Genomic DNA, 22,859 nt, shown 5'->3' with positions numbered 1-22,859 from the left:
ATTACTTGATCTGGCTCCGATATTGGCAGCTGTTGGTAGGTTCACCTTAATTTTATAAACTCAAAGTTTTTTTTTAAACATATATATATATATATATATATATATATATATATATATATATATATATATATATATATATATATAGATAGATATAGATAGATAGATAGATAGATAGATAATGGACCTCCTGTTTTGTGAAGAATTGCTTTATAGCAATAATGCAAAATAGTAATATTAAAAGAAACATACATATACAAGCATTGAATGTTTTATAGTTAGGAAGCCATGATAATGCAACACTTACATCAGTATGCTATTTTTTAGGCTTTTAAAGTTCATTACTTTTTTTTTTTAAGTTTTTTTAAAAGTTTTTCCTTAACCTTATCTGGATTAGTTCCCACAGCAGGACTTTGGGGTAAATTCAATAAATGTGAAGTGTCACATGACATGTCCTATTACTGTTTTCACATACAGCTTAACAGAATGAAAACTACAACTGCAGCAACCAGACCTGTTACTATAGCAACATCCACAACTAAAACCACAACCCCCAGAGGAGACAACATTATTCAGGCCACATCCAAAGCAAAAAAGATCACTATTACACAACAAAGAGGAGATAACAACATTGAGCATGGTACACAATTTGAGGGGAAAACCAAAGTCTCAACTACAACTGACCGCTGGGATGAAGGTAACTTTGTGGACGGTCAAGTGGTAACCCAAACAGAAGAGAGGAATGAAGGGCCTGAATCTTGGGAGCATCCTACTCTTGATGGCCAGGCTATTAGTCAAAGTAAAATACTGACTGCAGAATTTATAAAGAAAGGTGATGGTAATGGTGCAGTTAGAGTAGACCCTACAACCACAATGCCATCGGGCCAATGTTTTTATTTCACTCTTACACCTGGGAGAACTCTTGTAAGACCTACTGCTAAAAGGACTGTAGAAGTCAGAGACGATAACTATGCTGAAGTCAAATTTTCCAGAAGCCAATACATTCCTAACAACTTTTTTGACGAAAGTAGAAAAAGATATTTGCACAAATTCTCCACTGTGTTGCCAAAGGTTAGTAACAGTGACATTTATCCCATGCTATAAATTTGTAGCTATGCCAGAAGTTTTGCATTACCCTATAGAATAAATAAAAATTAAACCTGCTGAATAATGTTAAGTTAGCATATTGAATTACATACCGCTTTATAGTTTGTTTGTTTTTTTCCAAAATACCGTACTTAACAAAAAACAGAAAATAATTGAAAAATGTGACATTTCGAAATCTATCATGAAATACTGTCCTACTATTATGGCTTCCAGTAGACCTTTGCATTATCTTTTGTAGTTTCTTTGATTACATGATGTTAACTAAAATTTCTAAATTATATTCATATATGTTCATTTAAAAAAAAAAAAAAAGATGTTTCAATCCTAAAATTCTAGGCGATGCAAAACTTTTGGCCATAACTGTAAAGTGTGTTCATCATAAATGAATGTGTGATTCTATAGATATAAAAATGTGTGACATTTGGACAGACTCCAATCTCCAATAACTTGAGGAGATGCAGTTAAAGTAATGCTGAATATCATATGAATTTGACTAATATTAAATCAGGGGTGCAAACTGGGTGCCATTGCGATAGATTCTAGCGCTAGGTACCTCATGTAGAGCCAACAACATTCAATTCGGACTCTAGTAGATATGTTAAATTTCTTTTTTCTCAGCAACCATAGATGCTGAAAGTTTCTCATTGGGTCTGGACTATTCACATGACCACTGGCTCCTGCAGCTGTATGCACGTTAAGCACTTTGTGTATCATTGGTTTGCAAAATTTCATCTTCATAATTTGGACTTGCATTTAGTCTTGTGTAATCGGTTGGCATAAAACAGAAATTGTAGGCTTATTGAATTGTACTGTTTATGAGTGGTAGTAATAAGCAAACAGAAGCAGATAAGTTTGGCTCAGCCCTTTAAAAATAGTGTCTCTTCTGATGAGCCAGAAAGAATGTCGGGAAAAATAAGTAAAAGCACAGAATCGTGTTTCAGGCACAAATGGCAGTCGAGTTTTAAGGACCAAAAATACCTTGAATGTTAGTACAGTACTACTGCATGATCTGAATTCTGCTGCTCTTCCAGGATTGAGCAGGGTAAGTGCACATTTAAAGTTTCAATTGTATTTTTATTTTATCAGGGTCTTTCTTATACTCAAATTAAATTTAATGTAGCATGTCGGCATGGCAGAAGACAGTGGAGATGCTCTTGGGAAAATGATGCTCTTTCACTGATGCCCCTGTCACATGGCAGATTCCTATCACAGTTCCTCAGAGAATAAATGATTCTTTCTGGTTATTCACCAACAATAGTGAAATAACAATACAGCAAACAATATATAACGTGTTTAGTTATGTGCAGAATCGGTTATAAAATGGTAGGATTGTGGCTCCCGTTTGCTCCATAATGCCATTACAGTAGCCATTACTCTATAAGGCGGAACACAAATAGCACAGTCTTGTAACTATGGCTCACCACTATAGCGTTATAAAGGGTGAGCTATAGATATATATATATATATAATAGCTTAATTCTGAAGAAAGAATGGCAGCTACAACCCAAGGGGCAAGTAAAAAGCAGACTAGGATTCCGAAAACAGGCAGTGCACATTTTGAAAATGCCATGTTTTTTGGATACATTCCTGCAGGATGAATCAACGAGCAAAGACATGTTCATACTGCGTCACAAGATGGAAACTGTTCAGCCACTTCATTCAGATTCAAACAGAAGGGACATATTGAGCAGAAATGGGGCTCTGATAGAATATCTTAAAACCACAGAATCCTTGGAGAGTTCAAACATTAAAGTGGTATGTATTTAATACATTCAGTTATTTTTCCATTTGACCTGTGTGTGGTTATACACTAACCTTCAGTACTCCAGCATTAAGCCCACAGTGAAAAAATATATTTCCCATGGTCCATCACTGAAATGTAGTGTTCTGGAAATTTTAAATGTGTTATTGTTTTTTGCAGTTTGTTTTGTAGTCTCACAACCTATATAGAGTATTATATGCATTGTTTTCTTTCACCTCACACACAGGATCAAGACTATAAAGAGGCTGGTAACCCACGAGAGGAAGATAATGCTGAGGATTCTTGGGAACAACATTTTAATGATCATAATGAGTATCCAGTGGACGAGTATATAGGTATTTTTAATACTCCTTTTAAAAATATTGGATATCTGTACAAACCATAAGTCTGGAATTAGTTTGTGGTATTAAACATGGATGAAACCTAAAACCTTTTGATATATAATATATATATATATATATATATATATATATATATATATATATATATATATATATATATATATACATGCATACTTTTATAAACAGAAACTTCAGGAAAAAAAAAACTGTATACAAATCACAAAGGCTACAACAAGCACGTATAAGAAACATATACTGACTTGAACAAATCACCTAGAAACAAATACTGTACCTGCAATCATACCTAGATGTTTATTTCTTAGTACCATTGTTTTATTTCTTTTACATTCGTTTTGTTTTGTCTAGGGTGTCCTGTGTTCAATTATCATTGTAGTCGTTGTGAATTTGACCCTTTGTGGTCGTTATCTGCATCAGTGATTCATGATTATAAGCAGTGAATATTCACATTTTCCATTGTGCCTGATACAGCAGTCATAGTAAAAAAGAATCTTCAAATCAGCATTTAATATTCATTTGTCTTCAGGGTTAGTAACAGGGGAGTTCAGTTACTGTGTGGGTATCCAGGGTTTGGAGTTGAAAACGCAATTCAGGCATCCAGGTTTTATTAGTTACAGGCAGTCAGGCGCAGTAGTACATGGTCACCACTAGGGTACCAATAATGGTCTCCCATGTGCAGGAGATTATACAGTATACATAATGCAAAAAACAAAAAAAGCAAAATAAAACACAATGAGAGAAAACAGCCATCAAACAAAAGGTGGCCAAGCTCGGGCTGAGCGCTGCTCCCACTAAAATGGAGGTCCTGCTTCAGGAACCTTCTTGCACAAACTATATATATTTATTTGGGGTTAATATCCCTAAAGTAATCCCTACCTATGGTGCTAAGGATCCCAGTTAAACCTATGGTGGGCCTCAGGTTTGGTTCGCTGGTTCACTCTCCATAGTTCCACGCAGGCCTGAATCTTCATGCTGGTACACAAGAACAAGAACAAACAAAGGACTGGCTTTCCAGCCTCTTTTTAAGGCATGTGGCCAGAGTTAACTGATCATTAATTCTAACTAACACAGCAATGCTATTCACAGGGGCAGGCCTCAGCCTTGTCACAGGTTTTTTTGATCAACTTTTCCCTCAGGCGAGATTTTCATATAGTGTTTTATAGTACTGAGGAATCACCTTGGATTTCACCATCCAACTTAGAGGTGACAGTAGGATAGCAAATGTCAGGTGTCTGACACAGTCCCGAGTGATTCCCCAGACCTGTAAAATTCTCCAATAAAATGCAGCAGCAGCTTATCTGGGCGGGGCATAGATTGATGAAATCAGTTAGTCTAAGGATGTTAATTTTGTAAATATCTTAAATGCGTTATGCTAGACCCCTGTGAAAACCACCACTGCCCACGTGGAAAGGTGTGCAATGTCAACACAGAGAATAAGCCAAGGTGTGTTTGCCAGGATCCCAACTCATGTCCTTCAAGCATTGGCAAATCTGACATGGTGAGGTTTATATTTATTTATTTATTTATTTTATATATCATGGTTGTTCTATGTCATTTTATGAGGGCTATAATTTAAGCATTAAGTAATGTAAACTAGATTTATTCTGTGGGTACATAATATGTTTTTTTTTATAAACATATTTGCTGAAATTTATATGTGCTCTTTGCATAACTTGCTAACCAACTTAATTTCTTTCAAAAATAAGGTGAAATGTTGGTGCTGATCCTGATGTATTTGTATTCTTTAGGTTTGTGGCACAGACAACAAAACATATGAAAATTCCTGTCATCTCTTCGCAGCAAAGTGTACTTTTAAAGACGTTTCTCCGGGACAGCGCCTTCATCTGGATTATACTGGAGCCTGCAAATGTAAGTCTTCCATGTTTTGCACAGTTTGAGTTGAAAGATAAGTGTCACTAAATTTCTACATTCACTTTTTTTGGGCCAAGATATCCCTTTAAATCAGGGGTCGGTAACCTTGGCTCTTCCAATCCATTCCATTGCAGGACTTTGTTCCAACCAGATCCTTAATTATTTAATTGACCCTGTTGGAGGTCAATTAAATAATTAAAGGTCTGGTTGGAGCAAAGTCCTGCAGTGGAATTGATTGGAAGAGCCAAGGTTACCTACCCCTGATTTAAAGGGATAAGCTGGTCACACTTGAGTGTTGCCAAACACTGTTTAATACACTAATAAAAACACTGTTTCATACAAACCACACCAGGAGGTTATGTAAAGGCTCTTTTTAAATGTATTTTAGGTTCCAGCACCTAAAAACCTAGTTTATGATTTATACAGAAAATTCAAACATCAATTTTAGTGGATACACGGACTGAGGAGGTTAAAATGTTAGTGGTTTCAAATGTGATTTTAATAGATTTTACATTTCCCTTATTTTGTATTTACCTGGCTTCCTTTGGGCTTGTCTGAATCTTAATTAAATATTAACCCTGAACAGCCTTCATCATTCAATTGAAGTAATTTGACTTTTAGCTGTGCCATCCACACCTACTCTCATTGTGCTTTGAATGGAGTGAAGAAGTCTGGTCAGTGCCGGCCATTAAGACTCTCAGACAAGCTCAAAGCAAAATAAATCATGTGCATGAGAAAAAGAATAATGTCAATACTTCATCAACTTGAAATGATTGAAAACATCAGATAAACCTTTTAAAATCCACTCAAATTATATCTGATGCTAACTTGATCTTTAAGGGTTTTAATACAAATGGGGACAATTATTAAGGTGAATTTTTTTAAATAGCTTAAAAGAAAAGGGTTATTGGCTACAACAAATAAATATTAAGTTAATTATTATAATCATCTGTTCAACGTAATAAAAGGGCATGAATTTTAAATTGACCTTTTTGTTTCATGTAGACGTTGCACCATGTCTAGATAATGAGTTGTCTCAGTTCTCTCTTCTTATTCGGAAGTGGCTGAAAGATGTTCTGGTGCATCTGTATGAATACGATTTAAAGAACCCAGGATTATTGACAAAGAAACAGAAAATAATTGTAAGTATAACAGTTATAAATGAGGTTATTCTGCAAGTAGGCCGGTTTTGTTTTACTTACTTATGAAACAAAAAAGAACTCACTAGAGATGTTTTTTTTTTTTTTGCTTTTAATAATTTAAACAAATTTAACATTGAAATCTACCACTGTTGTTTGTTAACATATAAAAGCGTTATATAACATTTTGCCATAGGTTAAGAAAATCTACAACCTTCAGGCACAAATCAAAGCTAGTGTCTATGGTCGGCAAAGATGCAACTTTAATTACCTCATGAACATATATCCAGTTCACTGGCAGTTTGGTCAACTTGATCGAAAGCCAGCTGATGGGTAAGCAGAAAAAAAATTAATGGTTTTGCTAATATGAACTTTTGAGGCTTAATACCTCTTCCTCCATTTTCTATTTTGTGCACACCAAAGAATGCCATTCCAGTAGAGAAGTCGTTTATGTTAAATTTTGTCCAAATCAACTATTAGCCATATTTGAAATAATTTCTTCCCAGGTATCTCCTTGTAATTACCTAGGGAGTTACTCCAAAAGTTAAATGAATGCTCTGTATTTCAGGTACCTGAGTCACTCTGAGCTTGCTCCTCTTCGGGCTTCAATAATTCCCATGGGTCACTGCACATCTCGTTTCTTTAAACAGTGCGACACCAGCCGAGACAAAAGAGTCTCCCTCAAAGAGTGGTGTTCCTGTTTTGGCATAAAAAATGGTAAGGAGCATTTTCTGTCACCCAAGTGTATTTTTATTTTTATGTAGTAACACAGAAGGCTGGTCTAAAGTCAACTGGGATATACCTAGTTGATAAAAAGGCCACGAGGAGCCACTATGGGGGAACACATGGTGCCATAAAGGATACAATGCTGAATGAATAAGCTGAGTCCACAAACATGCGTACAGCTTTATAGGCAGGTGAGATGGGCTTTCACTGCTTCTCCATATATACATTTTTTTTTTAATTACATCATGTTTCCCATAGCTTGTTCTTTGCCAGTACCAAAATTCAACACTCTATATCGGTTAGAAAAACCACCTTATGTGTGGATAAATCAAAGCTAAGAAATTGTAAACCAGCCCAGAAATAACCTCTTCAGAACACCTGTAGTAACCATATATCTACCCTCCCTTATTGAAAAATGCTTGATGTTTTATTCAAAGAGAACAGAAAAAGAATAACATGTTGTAAATACTACACAGATGTATGACTACCAATTAAAAAATATGTGGTGTATGCTTGGCAAGGGCTCGAAATACATTTTAAAGGTTAACCAGTTGATAAATGTGTTTTTTTCCAGGTGGGATCAATCTTTAATATTGCAACCAACTTGGATTGTAGCGCCAGTGACAGTTTGCTCTGGTTTGAAGACATTGACAGCTTTGCTTATAAAATACACTACCAATACAAAGTTATGTAAACTTGCAGATTGCGAACTGTTTTCCTCCGATATTTATACAAACCACCAGGACAATGTACTGAATATGTAATAGTAGCACCTGAGATCACTTTATATTGGGTCAATTTCTATAGAGCCCTGATTCTACACCCACAAGACAAATATACAATAGAGACAAATAGACAAAGCTGTAGAAACATATGTTGACAGTAATAATATGTGCATTCCTTCTAGTAATATCAACTATGATCTAGATTCAGAGGGCAATATCTTTAGAAATTCGCTAGCTTTTTTATATGTAGATACTTATCGGCTCTAATATTTAATTGTTTCTTTTGGCAACAATATTGCAAAAAAGTTGGAAAATAGGCTAGTGTCTGTATACCTTAGTCTGCCATGTACAATTATTAGTTTATACATTATTTTTCTGAGTGTGACACTGTTAATATCTTTACCACATACCTGGTTTAGTCAAATGGAATGTCACGTGTAAATTAACTGTATATGTTTTGTTATTGGCTCATTTCTGGTTTCATTTTAGGCTCTTTATTGTCTGTTTACAGAAAATAACAGGTCATCATTCTAAATGGCTTATATTGGGATGACACACATTACAAACACCTTCTTAAGCTGTACCTAGATTTCAATTAAACACTTGTGATTTAATTCCTAGACTTGAGTGGTTTCAAAGCATTTTTGATGACTCTGGGAAGAATTACATTAATCAAGGGCATATTTCAACATTTATAACAAATAATACCTTAATACACAGCTTGAGCACAAAACAGACAGTAAGAACATACTTGTGGTTTGAAAACAAAAGCAATGTGCTTGTGTCTAGACGAAGGTTTGTTACCTAATGTAATCAGGAGGGAGCACCTTCCTCCAGTCCAGTGAATCAGCTGGGGAGGATTGTTTGTCAAATATCTATTTTAAAGGATGATTGAAAGTTTGTTATATTTATAGCACAATTCTTGCAGTATAAACAATTCAAATTTAAATCAATGGCAGGTTTATGCCTGTTAAGACTGCAACTTGTGATACTGTTGTTACTTACTTGTTAAACTGTAAAAAAGGGGGCGTATTTTTAAAACATGATTTTGAATACATTTACAGCACTGTTTTGTCATTTTGTAATCTGTAACTGCTTTTATTTAGTATTTTAATTTATAAGTTATTTAGGATGGTTTTTTGGGGGGTTTTTTAAGTAAAGAGGGAGTGGGGGTAGTTTTATTTGTATGTTTTAATGCAGTACACCAGGCAATATCAGTAAGCTGTACAACTTCCTTGTCTGTTCAGTATATCATTATACAAATCTACTGTACCTTGCATGCTGCAAATGATATACCTCGTTTCCATGTCCTACACATTGTGAGGTTTACAAATATTTTAATCAATGAAAGTCCAGCCTCATTTAAAACTGCTTCAGCTAATAATATTTAGAAGGTTGTTTTCAAAAGATACTCATTTTAACAAGATACTCGACTCTGCTGATTTTCAATGGAGACTTCCGTCTCACTGTGCGCAAAGCATTGTGGTATATAGAGAGTTAGGCAAAAAAATTCCATGGAAAGTCAATGCAGGCTTACAAAATGTTGATGGTTTTCGCCATGTTAAAAAAAAATGGCGGTGGTTTGTTTACTGTACTATATTGCTGTGTCTTGATAATATTTTATGTTGTAATGTTATGTATTTCTAGAGTAACCGGTGTTACACTATACTCTTCTTTAGAGCGATGTTTCTGCGCATGCGGCAACTAATGGGACCGTGCTCAGAAAATAGCATTTTTCATAATAACTACATATTGTCATAATTTGCTAATATTGCCGTTTTCTTCAAAAGGCCTTGGGCAAATGTGAAATCTACTTCAAAAGTTTTATGCATTTTTTTTTAACATGGCAAAAACATTTCACACGCCTTCATTGACTCTCCACAAAATTTAATTTCCTAACCCATCTAGCTGTGGGTGAGATTGTGACCAATGCAGTAGATTTTGAATGTTGGCAGACCAATAGTAAAATTGAAAGGAGTCATACCCCCCATTGGTTTTATTCTTTGGAGAAATTCTTTGTTGATTCAGGGAGATTTCTTGTTCTAGATAAAATGAAGAAACTATGCGATCTAGGGTGTTGAAAAACTTTCTGGTAATAAAAACAGGGACATGTTGAAAAATGTAGAGTAACAAGGAGTGTGTTCATCTTGACTGAGTTGATGCAACCTAATTGATATTCCCAGATAGGTGAAACTATTGGACGCAATTTTGAAAGGGAAATTATCAAGAGGACAAAGGAGGACAGTCGAATTAATAGGGAACAGTTCGCTCTTGTGTGGGTTGAATTTATATCCAGAAAACTGGCTAAATTGCTCCAATACAGCTATGGCATGGGGTAGAGAAGAGCTAGGATCAGAAATATATAACAAGGCCATCAGCATAGAGAGATACCTTCTGCTCTCGACTGCCCCGAATTACTCCCCATACATCTTGATTTCCACCCCGGTATTGGAAGAGGTTCAATGGCAATTTCAAAAAGGTTTGGAGAGGGCAACCTTGTCTTGTACTCCAGTGGATAGGGAAGTACTTAGATTGCATGTTATTTGTGCAAATTGAGGCTGATTGGGAGGGATAGAACGGCTTGATCCATGAAATAAAATTAAATTGGGACCAAAGCCAAAGAGTAACACATAGGTAATCCCACTCAACAAGTCAAAAGCCTTTTTCCACATCGAGTGAAACAACTACAGGCAAGGGAGAAGGAGTATATACGATATTGAAGAGACGGGGAAGATTAAAGTAAGAATGTCTGCCCTGCACAAACCCTGTCTGGTCAGAGGAGGTTATGGAGAAGAGAACCGATTAAAGTCTGTGTTAAGAAGCAATATCAGTTGGTACGATGCAGTCAATAACAGTGATGTAGAGGCGTGGTGCAACCGTTGGGGGTAGGGACAGAGAACTAAAAGATTCAGAGAACATAACACTCAACAAGGGTGATAAACAGGAGCTACATTTCTTGTAAAATTTTATGGGAAACCCATCTGGGCCAGGAGATTTTCCACTCGACATTGACCTAATTGCTTAGGTTATTTCATCTGGAGCAAAAGGCTCCTCTAGACAGGCTTTAGATTCTGGGTGAACAGCCAGAACTGGGAGGCTCCCAAAAAAATATTCAATTAAGAAGGGATCCGCGGGCGATTCAGATTTATAAAGAGTGGAATAAAATGTTTTAAATTGAGCAGGATTAAATGTGATGCAGCAGACTGACACAGCTGATGTGCTAAAACGTTGCTTGCTTTGCTACTGTGTTGATTCATTGTATGCTGTGATCTAATTATTAATTGCTCCACCTGTTTAGTGGAGAGAAGGTCAAATTCAAGCGAATTCAATTTGTGAAGTCAAATGTCGTTTGTAGAGATCCAGTTAATTCCGACAGCCGTCCCGGTCGGAGTCTGTTAATTTTAGTGCTGTAGGAGATTATGCTTTTAGGGTTTCCAATAATGGGTTTCCTAGGGTTTCCTGGAATCTAGTTGGTATCAAGAAAAAGGTCGATTTGGGAAGAAATAATCTGGATAAAGTTATGATTTGATACCCCTTCTTCACTGGCACATCAGACCTGTGAGGGCTCAGTATGGTACAGATCCAGGTAATTCTCCACTGGATATCTGTCGAGCCCAGTGAAAACCAACCATGCAACTGTGGCCTCACAAGACATCTGAATCCAGCTGCGAGCCGAGCCAAGCCAGGGGCAGGGTTAAGGATTTTCGTCATTACATTGCATCAGACAGACTCACAGCTGTAATTGCTGCCAAAGGTGTTTGAATTAGCAAATCCCTATATAAAACCTCTGCGTCACAACTCAAGTCATCGCTATGTATCCCGGGGGATGTAGTCCAGAAGCTGATGTCAGCAAAGCACAGGTAACTCCCGTTCATCAGTAAGCGCCTCAAAAGTAGAAAGTAGAATAGTACACAATAATCTGGTTACACATAATGCTTCACTATAAGACTATGCAAATAAGGAAAATAAATAACAGTAAGCATGTAATTAATGTTTTTGGACAGCTTCATATGCCATATTCATCCTGAACAAACAAATGAAGAACTGTGTTTTTATTGAACTTCCTAAATCCTTTAACCTAACCAGAAACTGGAACCTAAGGAAGGTAGTCCAAGATTAGTGCTAAATCTGGGTATGTGAAACCAGATGTTAAACAATCATCAATAAAAAAATAAAAAAAACCCTGATACTACTCAACCAAATTAAACATCTCAGCATTTATTTCTAAAACATTTAATCAATGCCTTAATATTCACATTTGTTTAAGTACAAGTGTATTTTTTTATTTTTGTATTCCTTTTGGCATACAAGCCGATATATTACATAAATGATACAGATTTCTTACTTGGAGACATCTGAGCTGCTATAATAACTTGCAAAAATATTACTCTTGTTTGTAGAATTTCAAACGGAGGCATATCAAAGTTCAGCAGGTAGTTGCAGGCTAGCACACTTCTGTGTATGTTGGCTTTTGACATTATGAGTTAGGCATTGTACAGCCAACTATGTAATGCAGCTTTTTTAAAAGGTGGCACACTTTTTGTACATATTCTCCCAAGAACAGGCAGTGATCTTTATTTTCAATGAGACTGTCAATTCAAGGATCTGGTATAGCCACAGTTACAAATAAAGAATATGTGCTTACAAGCTTTAAAATACTCTTTTCTTGATAGCATTATTTTCATCCAGATTTGCCTTCAAAGTAATTTATTACTGTTGCATTTTAATACCTGTGACATATGCCAAAAAAGAGACATTTTTTTCCAGACAAACATAAAACATCAAATGAGATCTGTAAACAATTTGCTAAAATAAAGGGCAATGGAAAATATTTAGCAGTCGTGCTTTTCCAATCTCATAATAAATGGCTAGATAATTTCTTTCTATTTTGCAAGGTTGTCTAACTCTTATTAAAATAAAATTAAAATAGTGTATTAATGTTGAAGTGGATAACGTGGTGTATTTTGCAACCATTCAACAACTTCAGCTCAAGAACCACCCCTTGATTTTCCTCTTCTTTACTGTGATGGAGTTGTCATTTTTATAAGAATGTATTTCTCTTCTCACACATGCCCTTTTCTTAGAAAGAAATATTAATCATCCTCTTCATCTTCATCGTCATCATATTGGTCTCTACAGTCTAGGTCGTCATCCTCCTCAATCTGTGTACAATAAAAATACTACTCAGGTACACGTAATACCAAATAAATACTCTTCAATATAGCACACTGTTGTTTTTTGTTCGTCACTGGGCAATTCCTGAAAGTCAGCCTGAAATTTGCCTCTTAACTTACTGACAAATTATAACAAATAATTTGCAAAAACAGAAACAAGAAACAAGCTTGTCAAACTGTCACAGGTAAGCACCCTTATAAAACTTGGTAAATGCATAGCAAAATGTAATAAAACCAAAAGTATGGTAAAGCACTGTTTTTAAAAAAACAAAAAAACACCAACACAACTTGTTTAATCATGTTAAAGTATGGTAAACTCTAAAATCTCTCTCTAAATTTACTGAGGGCAATTCTGAATGTAACAGGTGAATCACCTGCATTGTAAATGCTGTGTGTTATTTGTAATTGGTTTGCATTCTTCCCTTCCCCAGGACACTGATCAAGTCATGAAAACCACTCTATTGGAATTGATCCTGGAACCAGGATTTTTTTAACAATGGGAACGAGTTTAAAGCTCCAGCTAAAAGAAAACGTATTTCATCCTTATAAATGCCCTAACTTATCAGGCGTGTGCTGGCAGTCAACTATAGTAAGTTTCGAGACATGAGGGATTAAAAAAAAAAAATTAAATTAGAATTAGAATAAAAAAATTAAATAAAAACACAATAGCATCATACCGGTTCTCCCAATTCTTTTAGCTTTTCCTTTAGTGTTAGAATTTTCTGGTCTTGGTCTGCGAGCAGCATAAGAAGGTCGTCTTGCTCCTTTTTAGATTCTGCTACTTCTTGCTGAAGTTTGCTCTTCTCATTCTGTAGAATAGCTACTGAACGGTTTGCTGTGGCTACTTGCTGCTCCAAAGCCGCTTTTGAGTCAGACCACATCTTTCCTTCATCCTATATGAAAACAGGCATGACAGTATAAATGGAAGTTACTGGAAATGTTGAATATTATTCAAAACCAAATTTAGTTAGCAACAAAAACGTAAAGATTCCTAATGAAATTAAGACAAAGCTCCAAATGAACAAACTGGTTTCATAATCTCAAAATATATTTAAATGATCCTGGAAAATATCCTAAAAATGTTTTTAAAAACACTTTCTCAGATCATTTTGATGAACAAAAAAGTTGGATTCTCATGATAATGTATCTAGACTGTTGTTGGTTTGCATACCGCAAAAAAATGCATTTATGCTTTGTGAAAAGGGCCACATTTGACCCATGTTTAAATGTGTTCTTTGTCAATCCTTTGTTTAGTTCTAAAACAAAGCACAAGTGATTTCACTAGAACCTCTGCATACAAGTCTTACTTAGACAGTTTTCTGCGAGTTATTGTGAACTAACCTTTATTTTTTCTGTCTCGACTGTGACTTCTGAGAGCCTTTTCTCCAGTTCTGTAATTCTGGCTGTTGCTGCAGCACTGTCTGTGTTTCCTGGTGCTGATACTGCCTGAAAAACAATATTGCAACAACGAAACAAATTAAACCTTTAGTCCAGAAATAACCCCAAAATCATAGCAAATACTTTTTTTTTTTTTTTTTTTTTAATTAGTTATTAGATGGTCAATTGCAGGGTCAGACTACATAATACAACAATGGATGAAGCAACAGATAGCAGTCTTGCTTCCTGTATTTAACATTGCACACAGGAAACAAGATTGTTCCAGTCAGGTCACATATTGCTTGAATTGTATGCCCCTGAAGTTTAGGAGTACCAGTTGTTAGAATAGTATACTTGGAATTACAAGAACATATTGGTAACTACTGTCCACACAAACTGCTACTAAAAAAGTGGCTTACCAAAGTTGCTGCCTTTTTCAAAAGCTCCTCTCTCTCAGCTTGCAACTGGCTAATCTCTGCAGACTGGAACTGCACTTGGGCCCTCAAAGTTTCCAGTTCCTGTGGGGTGGGACGGGGGAACGACACGAGGTTTTCAGTACATGGCTCGAGTTTGAATTTAAAAACAAGTTTATCAGAATTTATGCAAATGTGCTGCATCTTTGATTAATTAAATTAATTTGCAGTTTATAAAATAGTTCATGAAATCATTTCAACTGTGTTAGAATGGGTTTGGAGTTTAAAAGCAATGTTTAACCCATGAGGATGTCTACAGATGTTTTTAAAAAGGTATTTAAAGTGAAACTGTAAAGTGTGCAGGTTAAAAAAAATCCTTGGTCAGCACCCCAGACCCCTTCAACAGTTTCTTTCCTGTCATTAACCAATCATGCTATCAGCCACAAGTACTCTTTGATCCAGAAGACACTGCAATGACCTCGGAGGTGCAATATATTCCCTGAGAGTCAGGCATGAAAACTTTCTTTAACTTTAGCTGTGCAGTGCAAGAAATTAAGTTTTTATATCTATGTTTGTGTTTCAAGACTGCCCATTTGAGAGGTATGCGACTAATGAAGGGTAAAACAAGTAAATCTAAGGAACTGTCAGCTACAAACACCTTAAAACATATGGCTCTATAAACCAAGTATGAAATCTAATTTTAGTACTACCGATAAAAGTTTAAAATATTATTTTGTTCTTCCAGTATACGGGTGTTCAAATATGTTGCACCTCAAAAGAAAGCAACTATTAACTAATGAACCTTTCAGCATTTGTTTAAACATTCATCCAACCTCAGGAAACACAACATAATTCACAATCTGAAGAGCTCGGTACCTCCTGTAGCTCTGCATTGTTTTCAGAAGTCCCAGCTATTCTCTCCACAGGGTATGCGCCTTCTGACTTCTATAATAAAACATTTTTATGATTAAAATCCAAAGCCACTTCCTTCATACCTGCTAAAACAGGTAACAAGGAATGCTTGATACTTTAAATGGTATATTCACACACACACACACACACACACACCACACACACACACACACACACACACACACACACATATATAATTTACATCAATGCATACACATGTGTATTCACACACGTAAATGTGTGTGTATATATATATATACACACACACACACACACACACACACACACACACACACACACACAGTTGGATCAATAATCAGGAAGCGGAAGTTGTATCACACCACCCAGGCACTGCCAAGAAAAGGCCGTCCCTTAAAACTCAGCGCTCAAACAAGGAGGAGACTTGTGAGAGAAGCCACAGAGAGGCCAATAATCACTTTGAAGGAGCTACAGAGTTCAGTGGCTGGGAGTGGAGTAATGGTGCACCAGTCAACCATATCAAGAGCTCTGCATAACACTGGCCTGTATGGGAGGGTGGCAAGAAAGGAGCCGTTACTCAAAAAGTACCATCTGAAAGCACGTCTGGAGTTAGCCAGAAAACATGAGAGTGACCCAGCTGCGATGTGGGAAAAAGTTTTGTGGTCAGATGAGACCAAGATAGAGATTTTTGGCCACTGAAAACTGAAGCTTGGGAGGAAATTCACCTTTTCAGCAGGACAATGATCCCAAGCACAAGGCCAAAGCAACATTGGAATGGCTCAAGAACAAAAAGGTGAATGTCCTACAGTGGCCCAGTCAAAGTCCTGATCTCAATCCCATTGAGAATCTGTGGCACTATTTGAAAATTGCGGTCCACAAGCGTCGTCCAACCAACCTGAACAACCTGGAGCAAATCTGCCAAGAAGAATGGGCCAAAATCACTCGACACTGTGTGCAAAGCTGGTACTTACTTATGCAAGCAAGATATTTCAGTTTTTTATTTTTCTTAAAAATATTTCCCCAACATAAAACCAATGTCACCTTACAATAACTGATTTTGAGTTTAAGTGTTTCAAAATAAAATATCAAACAGAACGAAATTTCAATGTACCATATGTAATTCAGTAATATGAGAAAATTGGTCAGGGGTCTGAATACTTTTGCAAGCCACTGTATATATATATATATTCACATACATACATACATACATACATATATTCACATACATCTATTTTTTATTATTATATTTTATTTTTTTCAAATATTGTCGTTACTTCTTGTTACACTTACAAAAATAAAATAGACTTAAGAGTAAATGGCAGGGTTCTAAAAAATACAGCGTTACACGTCCCCACAAGTTGCTAAAACTGTTTAAATAACGTACCTGTAATTTTTATTTTTATTGTTAACATCCTGACGACTGGGGTGTGAGATATGTCCTCTAAAATCACTGCAGGTAGAGCGTCCAAAAAACATAACAAGTGTTCGGGCTTTTCTGTCCTGTGCCACATCATAGATAGCAATTGCTGTGTTACCTGTCTGACAGTGTGGGCATTAATCCTTACACTGTCAGAGCACTAGAGTAGAAATTTTGAAATTATCTTTGAAACAGGCTTTAAAGTTAAGCATAAAAAGTTATCAGGATGTTAACAATGAAAAGAAAAATTACAGGTATGTTATTGAAATAGTTGTAGCAACATGTGGAGATGTGTAACACTATATTTTTTGGAATCCCACTACTTACTCTAAAAAGGGGTCTTTTTAAATAACCTATCTGGTTATCCTGGGATAATGGAATCACAGAGGATTCCTAGATGCTCTAACAAAATCCAGTGGTGGCTTATCCAGTAACATACTGTTTTAACCCTCCTATTATGTTCAGAACTTAGGTACATCTCTTATGTTTTGGGTCATATTAACCTGATGCAATTTCAAACTAATTTAAAACAGCCTTAAATTGATTAAATGTCTTTTATTTGCAAAGATTTTACTCTTTTAGTCCAGGAGCTGTGATAAAACTTCTTTGACTTCCAACCTGGTAGCTCCTCATTTTGGAGTGTCTTTACCAGCGAGATGCTGTTGCAATACTGACAGAGAAAATTAGGCTCTGCCTTGTAGAGATATATGCATATAGATAGATAGATGGATTATATATATATATATATATATATATATATATATATATATATATATAGATATATAGATAGATAGATAGATAGATAGATAGATAGATAGATAGACAGACACACACACACACACAGTGCCTTGCAAAAGTCTCTCATATTACTGAATTACAATTGGTACATTGAAAATTCGTTCTGTTTGATATTTTATTTTGAAACGCTTAAACTCAAAATCAATTATTGTAAGGTGACACTGGTTTTATGTTGGGAAATATTTAAGAAAAATAAAAAACTGAAATATCTTGCTTGCATAAGTATTCAACCCCCACACATTAATATTTGGTAGAGCCATCTTTCGCTGCAATAACAGCTTTAAGTCTTTTGGGGTAAATAAGTACCAGCTTTGCACACAGCGTCGGAGTGATTTTGGCCCATTTTTCTTGGCAGATTTACTCCAGGTTGTTTACTCCAGGTTGGTTGGATGATGCTTGTGGACCACAATTTTCAAATAGTGCCACATATTCTCAATGGGACAGAGATCAGGACTTTGACTGGGTCACTGTAGGACATTCACCTTTTTGTTCTTGAGCCACTCCAATGTTGCTTTGGCATTGCGCTTGGGATCACTGTCCTGCTGAAAGGCAAATTTCCTCCCAAGCTTCAGTTTCTTAGCGGACTGAAGCAGATTCTCTTGCGGTATTTTCCTGTATTTTGCTCCATCCATTCTTCCTTCAATTGTAACAAGATGCCCAGTCCCTGCTTCTAAGAAGCATCCCCACAGCATGATGCTGCCACCACCATACTTCACTGTCTTGAGGTATGGACAGTGTTAGGTTTGCACCACATATAGCGCTTTGAGTTTTGGCCAAAAAGCTCTATCTTGGTCTCATCTGACCACAAAATTTTCCCACATCGCAGCTGGATCACTCTCATGCTTTCTGGCTAACTCCAGACGTGCTTTCAGATGGTACTTTTTGAGTAACGGCTTCTTTCTTGCCACCCTCCCATACAGGCCAGTGTTATGCAGAGCTCTTGATATGGTTGACTGGTGCACCATTACTCCACTCCCAGCCACTGAACTCTGTAGCTCCTTCAAAGTGATTATTGGCCTCTCTGTGGCTTCTCTCACAAGTCTCCTCCTTGTTTGAGCGCTGAGTTTTGAGGGACGGCCTTTTCTTGGCAGTGCCTGGGTGGTGTGATGCAGCTTCCACTTCCTGATTATTGATCCAGCTGTGCTCACTGGGATATTCAAACACTTGGATATTATTTTGTACCCTTTCCCTGATATATGCATTTGTATTACTTTATCTCTAACTTCTGTAGAATGCTCTTTGGTCTTCATTTTCCTTCAGATTCACAGCCTTACCAATGATCCTTCAACAGTGGGGTTTTTATCCAGAAAATGTGACAGCAACTTTTATGGTTCACAGGTGGAGGCCAATGGTAAGGTAATTGTGTCCTCGTTAGGGCAATTTCTTTCATCGGTGCAAACTGGGAGCTTCCACAGCACAGGGGTTGAATACTTATGCAAGCAAAATTTCAGTTTTTTATTTTTCTTAATAAATAAAAAAATATTTCCCAACATAAAACCAATGTCACCTTACAATAATTGATTCTGAGTTTGTGTTTAAAAATAAAATATCAAACAGAGCGAAATTTCAATGTACTAGTTGTAATTCAGTAATATGAGAGAATTGGTCAGGGGTCTGAATGCTTTTGCACCATCCATCTATCCATCCATCCATCCAGAGTTTGTTTTTTGTTTATAAATATCTCCAGACAGGTGCAGCCCTTTCCAGAGATAACAATACAAATATAATAATAATAAAAGAAAAAATTGAAGAAGTTTGTTTTATTCCTGCACACAAATCTACACACATAAATGCCATGGGTCACAGTGACCCGAAACATCTTATTTGTACACATGACCTGTTCTAAAAAAAGAAATAAACATCTTAAAAGGTTCTGTTTTCTGTGTATAAGTTCATGTTCAAGTTCAAGACTCCAACTTAGAAAAAAATCATAAAATATTATACAGAAAATGAAAAGAAAAATAGCATTTAAGCTAATTGGAAACCTAATAGGAGGGTTAACACTTACCATTTTTTCAATGAGAGAGTCCTTCTCTGTCAGCTGGCCTTGTAACAGCCCATGCTGCTTCTTCAACTCTTCTAGCTCTTCCTGCAGCCTGCTCAACTCCTCTGACTGAACCCCATTCACCTGAGCTTCCTCACCAAGGGCATCATGTTGTTGGCTATCCTTCCCTGGAGATCAGGCAGAAAAAAAACTACTTTATACACCTGAATACTAGTCTTTCATTCATATAAGCTGTGTAGATCTCTAAAATCCATTCAACAGACTGCACAACCTTACATCCACACTTCTATTTAGAAATCAGCAAGCCAGCAATACGATGAACAAATTATTAATAAATCCCCATTCATTTAGGCCTGTTTTGTTTTATTTTATGAGATGGGGGTGGGGGGGTAGTTTTTTTTTATTTATTTTTTAAATAAATTATAAATAACATAATTTTCATAAAAAAAACTTGATGTTTTTTGAAGAAAAAAGGAAGTATATGTACTGTACCTAGCTTTATTTTGAGTACATTGTATTGGTCCTTATGCTGTTGTATCTGTGATAACTGCTGTGTCAGTGAAGCTTGCAGCTGTTCATTCTGGGTTTTCATAGAAGAGACCTGCGTCTTGAGCTCATTTATTTGTGCATCCTGTGGGAGGAAAAGAGGTGGTCAACTACTATTCATTGTAAAACACTTCCGTAATTAAAAGGTGTCTCTAATTCTGTATGTAATTCAATATGCTAACATAACATTATTCAGCAGGTTATATTTGACTTGAAGCAAAATCATTCTATAGGGTGATGCAAAACTTTTGGTCATATCTGTACATGTATTTCATTTGGTGAGAGACACTTGGGATTTTATATTACATGTTCATTGTAGTAGACAAAAACTGTACTTCAAAAGAGACCATAAAAAACACATGGTAATTCCAACACAGCCATTTGATTTACAGTACCTGTTCTCTAATGAGTTCCTTGTACTGTGTCACTATACTGTCATGCTGCTCCAGTGTCTTCTTTACTTCTTCCTCTTTCTTCTCCTCCTCACTGGACTTATGCACAGCTTTTGTTATAACAGCTGCAAGCAAATTAATTGCTACGTTTTTGATAATATAAATCAGAAAACCCACAAGAAAATATACACTGATGTGCAGTGCAAGATCAGATGTATGCTAAAATAAGGCTTTATATGCTAATGTATAAAGGAAAACATCTATAACAAACTGTATATTGGGAGGGTAAACCACTAAAAAAGTGTTTAATAATATAAAATACAATATAAAAACGCTTGCAACAATTATAACTTTGGTGTTGTGACACAAAGGTTTTTTTGTAGGTTTCGGGTAAGAGTGCTTCTAGAAATGCTTATCTTTGAAAACTCACCTTCTAGTTCTTTTACCAGTTTGGTAAATTCATGGTCAAACAGCATTTGCTCCGGACTGGAAAAGATTGGCTGTGGCTTCTGAGCTGCCCGCGAATACAGTTCATGCTTGCAGTTGGACCCCAACTTCTCAACAAAGTTCTCCTTCCCGATCCTTTTCTGAATCAGCTGTTTCAGTTTTTCTCTGTGGGGGTTTAGGCAAACATGTACCAATCAATTATCACAAAAATTTATTGATATTAGATGTAAAACACTGTGAAGTAACTTAATTTAAAAACCTTTTGAGTTGTACTACTGTCACACTGAGTTACATAAGCCAATCTTCACCATACTTATATTGCATAGCATTTCCATATTTTTGCCATGTTTCACTATATATATATATATATATATATATATATATATATATATATATATATATATATATATATATATATATATATATATATATATATATACATACATACATACATACATACACATATGACAGGTATAATTCCATATCATATCAGTTTTCTAACATTGGTTATAGAATAAGGAAGCACATACTTGGTATAGTTTTCCAATGAGTTGTCATTGTAGTAGACACAGATGCCCAGCAAGAGAGCACACAAGCCCTGGACCAGCTGTTCATCTTCCCCAAGGTTCTCTGAAATCTGACCGGTTAGCTGAGAAATGCTGTTAAGGAGACACCTCAATTCTAAATCAATACAAAAATACTTTCTGTTAAATTGAAAAGGCTTAATGAACAACAATTACAGTGCGTGAAAGGATACAAAAGGAATATTAGCTTGGTTTAGCAAGAAGTGAGTGACGGCAATTGGGCAGTTATTTATCCAGGTGCAAAGCAGCATAAGCAAACCAATTCTTGTCTGAACCTTGCTGCCCTGAAAAAAAAAAAAAAAAAAAAAAAAACACAATATCAATCTTTGTTTTGTGACCAACATTCGGAATTTCTGGAGACACAGTATTTTAAAAAGGTAAATAAACAAACTATTACATGTTACAAATGAGATTAGATGGACCACTACAATTAGCCTGAGGAATGTATGTATGTGCTATGTCATATTCAAGACACAGAAGAAAGAACTGAGTTTTTAAATTGCATGTAAAACTAATCCCTTGAAAAATGAACGCACCACAAGACATTCGATTTGCTTCGAAAGGAGCAAATCGAATTTAATTTATTAAATTTATATTTAATTTATAGCTAATGAAGTATGCATTAAACAAATACACAAAAAGCATGGCGATAAACCAGATTTGTCTCTGTGGCATACTGCAGCCTTGACAATATACAGTACTTTTAGCTTATCTTTCACTTAATAAACATACATCACATACACATTCAATACAGATCTTTTTGGTGAAATAGTATACTATTTAAAAAGAAAAATCTGGTTCATACTGAAAAACACATTATTAACACCCCATCACACCAGCAGTTGTGCAAGTTATTTTAGAACAACAAATTAGTAGTTAACATGATAAATGTCCTAGTGTGACAAACATGGTGTTCATGTTCGAACATCCGCACAAAATTCAGACAAGTATTCGAATATTCGTTCACTTGCAACTTCATTAAATCCCAGAAGAAAGAACAGGTCTTACTTTACACCACTGAATTAACAAAAAAACATAGGATGCCATATAGTAGTTTTAGTTAAATGTTTTTCTTGTGCGTTTTTTTGATTTACTTTTCCCTGCCATTGCCATTTCTTCGTAAAAAAC

General features: G+C 35.8%; 2 protein-coding genes across 7 annotated transcripts in view; one reads left to right on the top strand and one right to left on the bottom strand.

Moving 5' to 3' along the window:
• Positions 1-634: 634 nt before the first annotated feature.
• LOC121326671 (SPARC-like) lies at positions 635-7,164 on the top strand. Its single transcript, XM_041270027.1, has 8 exons — positions 635-694; positions 2,698-2,859; positions 3,093-3,201; positions 4,602-4,723; positions 4,974-5,094; positions 6,103-6,239; positions 6,433-6,569; positions 6,805-7,164. Exons 1-8 carry the CDS (start codon positions 635-637, stop codon positions 6,998-7,000), a joined length of 1,044 nt encoding a protein of 347 aa, XP_041125961.1. The 3' UTR covers positions 7,001-7,164.
• Positions 7,165-12,377: 5,213 nt separating this feature from the next.
• Positions 12,378-22,859, bottom strand: part of LOC121297203 (general vesicular transport factor p115-like) — a 29,491-nt gene continuing 19,009 nt past the window's right edge. For all 6 annotated transcript variants that reach the window (XM_041223345.1, XM_041223362.1, XM_041223368.1 and 3 more), the window contains 11 exons: positions 21,905-22,015; positions 21,678-21,796; positions 21,131-21,312; positions 20,704-20,825; positions 20,255-20,393; positions 19,766-19,929; positions 15,528-15,596; positions 14,658-14,756; positions 14,203-14,307; positions 13,539-13,754; positions 12,378-12,849 (listed from right to left, as the gene is read on the bottom strand). In XM_041223345.1, coding sequence (XP_041079279.1) covers positions 12,781-12,849; positions 13,539-13,754; positions 14,203-14,307; positions 14,658-14,756; positions 15,528-15,596; positions 19,766-19,929; positions 20,255-20,393; positions 20,704-20,825; positions 21,131-21,312; positions 21,678-21,796; positions 21,905-22,015 — 1,395 coding nt within the window. In that variant the 3' untranslated portion in view covers positions 12,378-12,780. The remainder of the gene's footprint in view (positions 12,850-13,538; positions 13,755-14,202; positions 14,308-14,657; positions 14,757-15,527; positions 15,597-19,765; positions 19,930-20,254; positions 20,394-20,703; positions 20,826-21,130; positions 21,313-21,677; positions 21,797-21,904; positions 22,016-22,859) is intronic.

The sequence above is a fragment of the Polyodon spathula genome, chromosome 2 (assembly GCF_017654505.1).
Source record: "Polyodon spathula isolate WHYD16114869_AA chromosome 2, ASM1765450v1, whole genome shotgun sequence".
In the NCBI taxonomy this organism is placed as follows: domain Eukaryota; kingdom Metazoa; phylum Chordata; class Actinopteri; order Acipenseriformes; family Polyodontidae; genus Polyodon; species Polyodon spathula.
The sequence above is the reverse complement of the archived record's forward strand: the minus strand, read 5'-3'. Positions and strand labels throughout refer to the sequence as shown.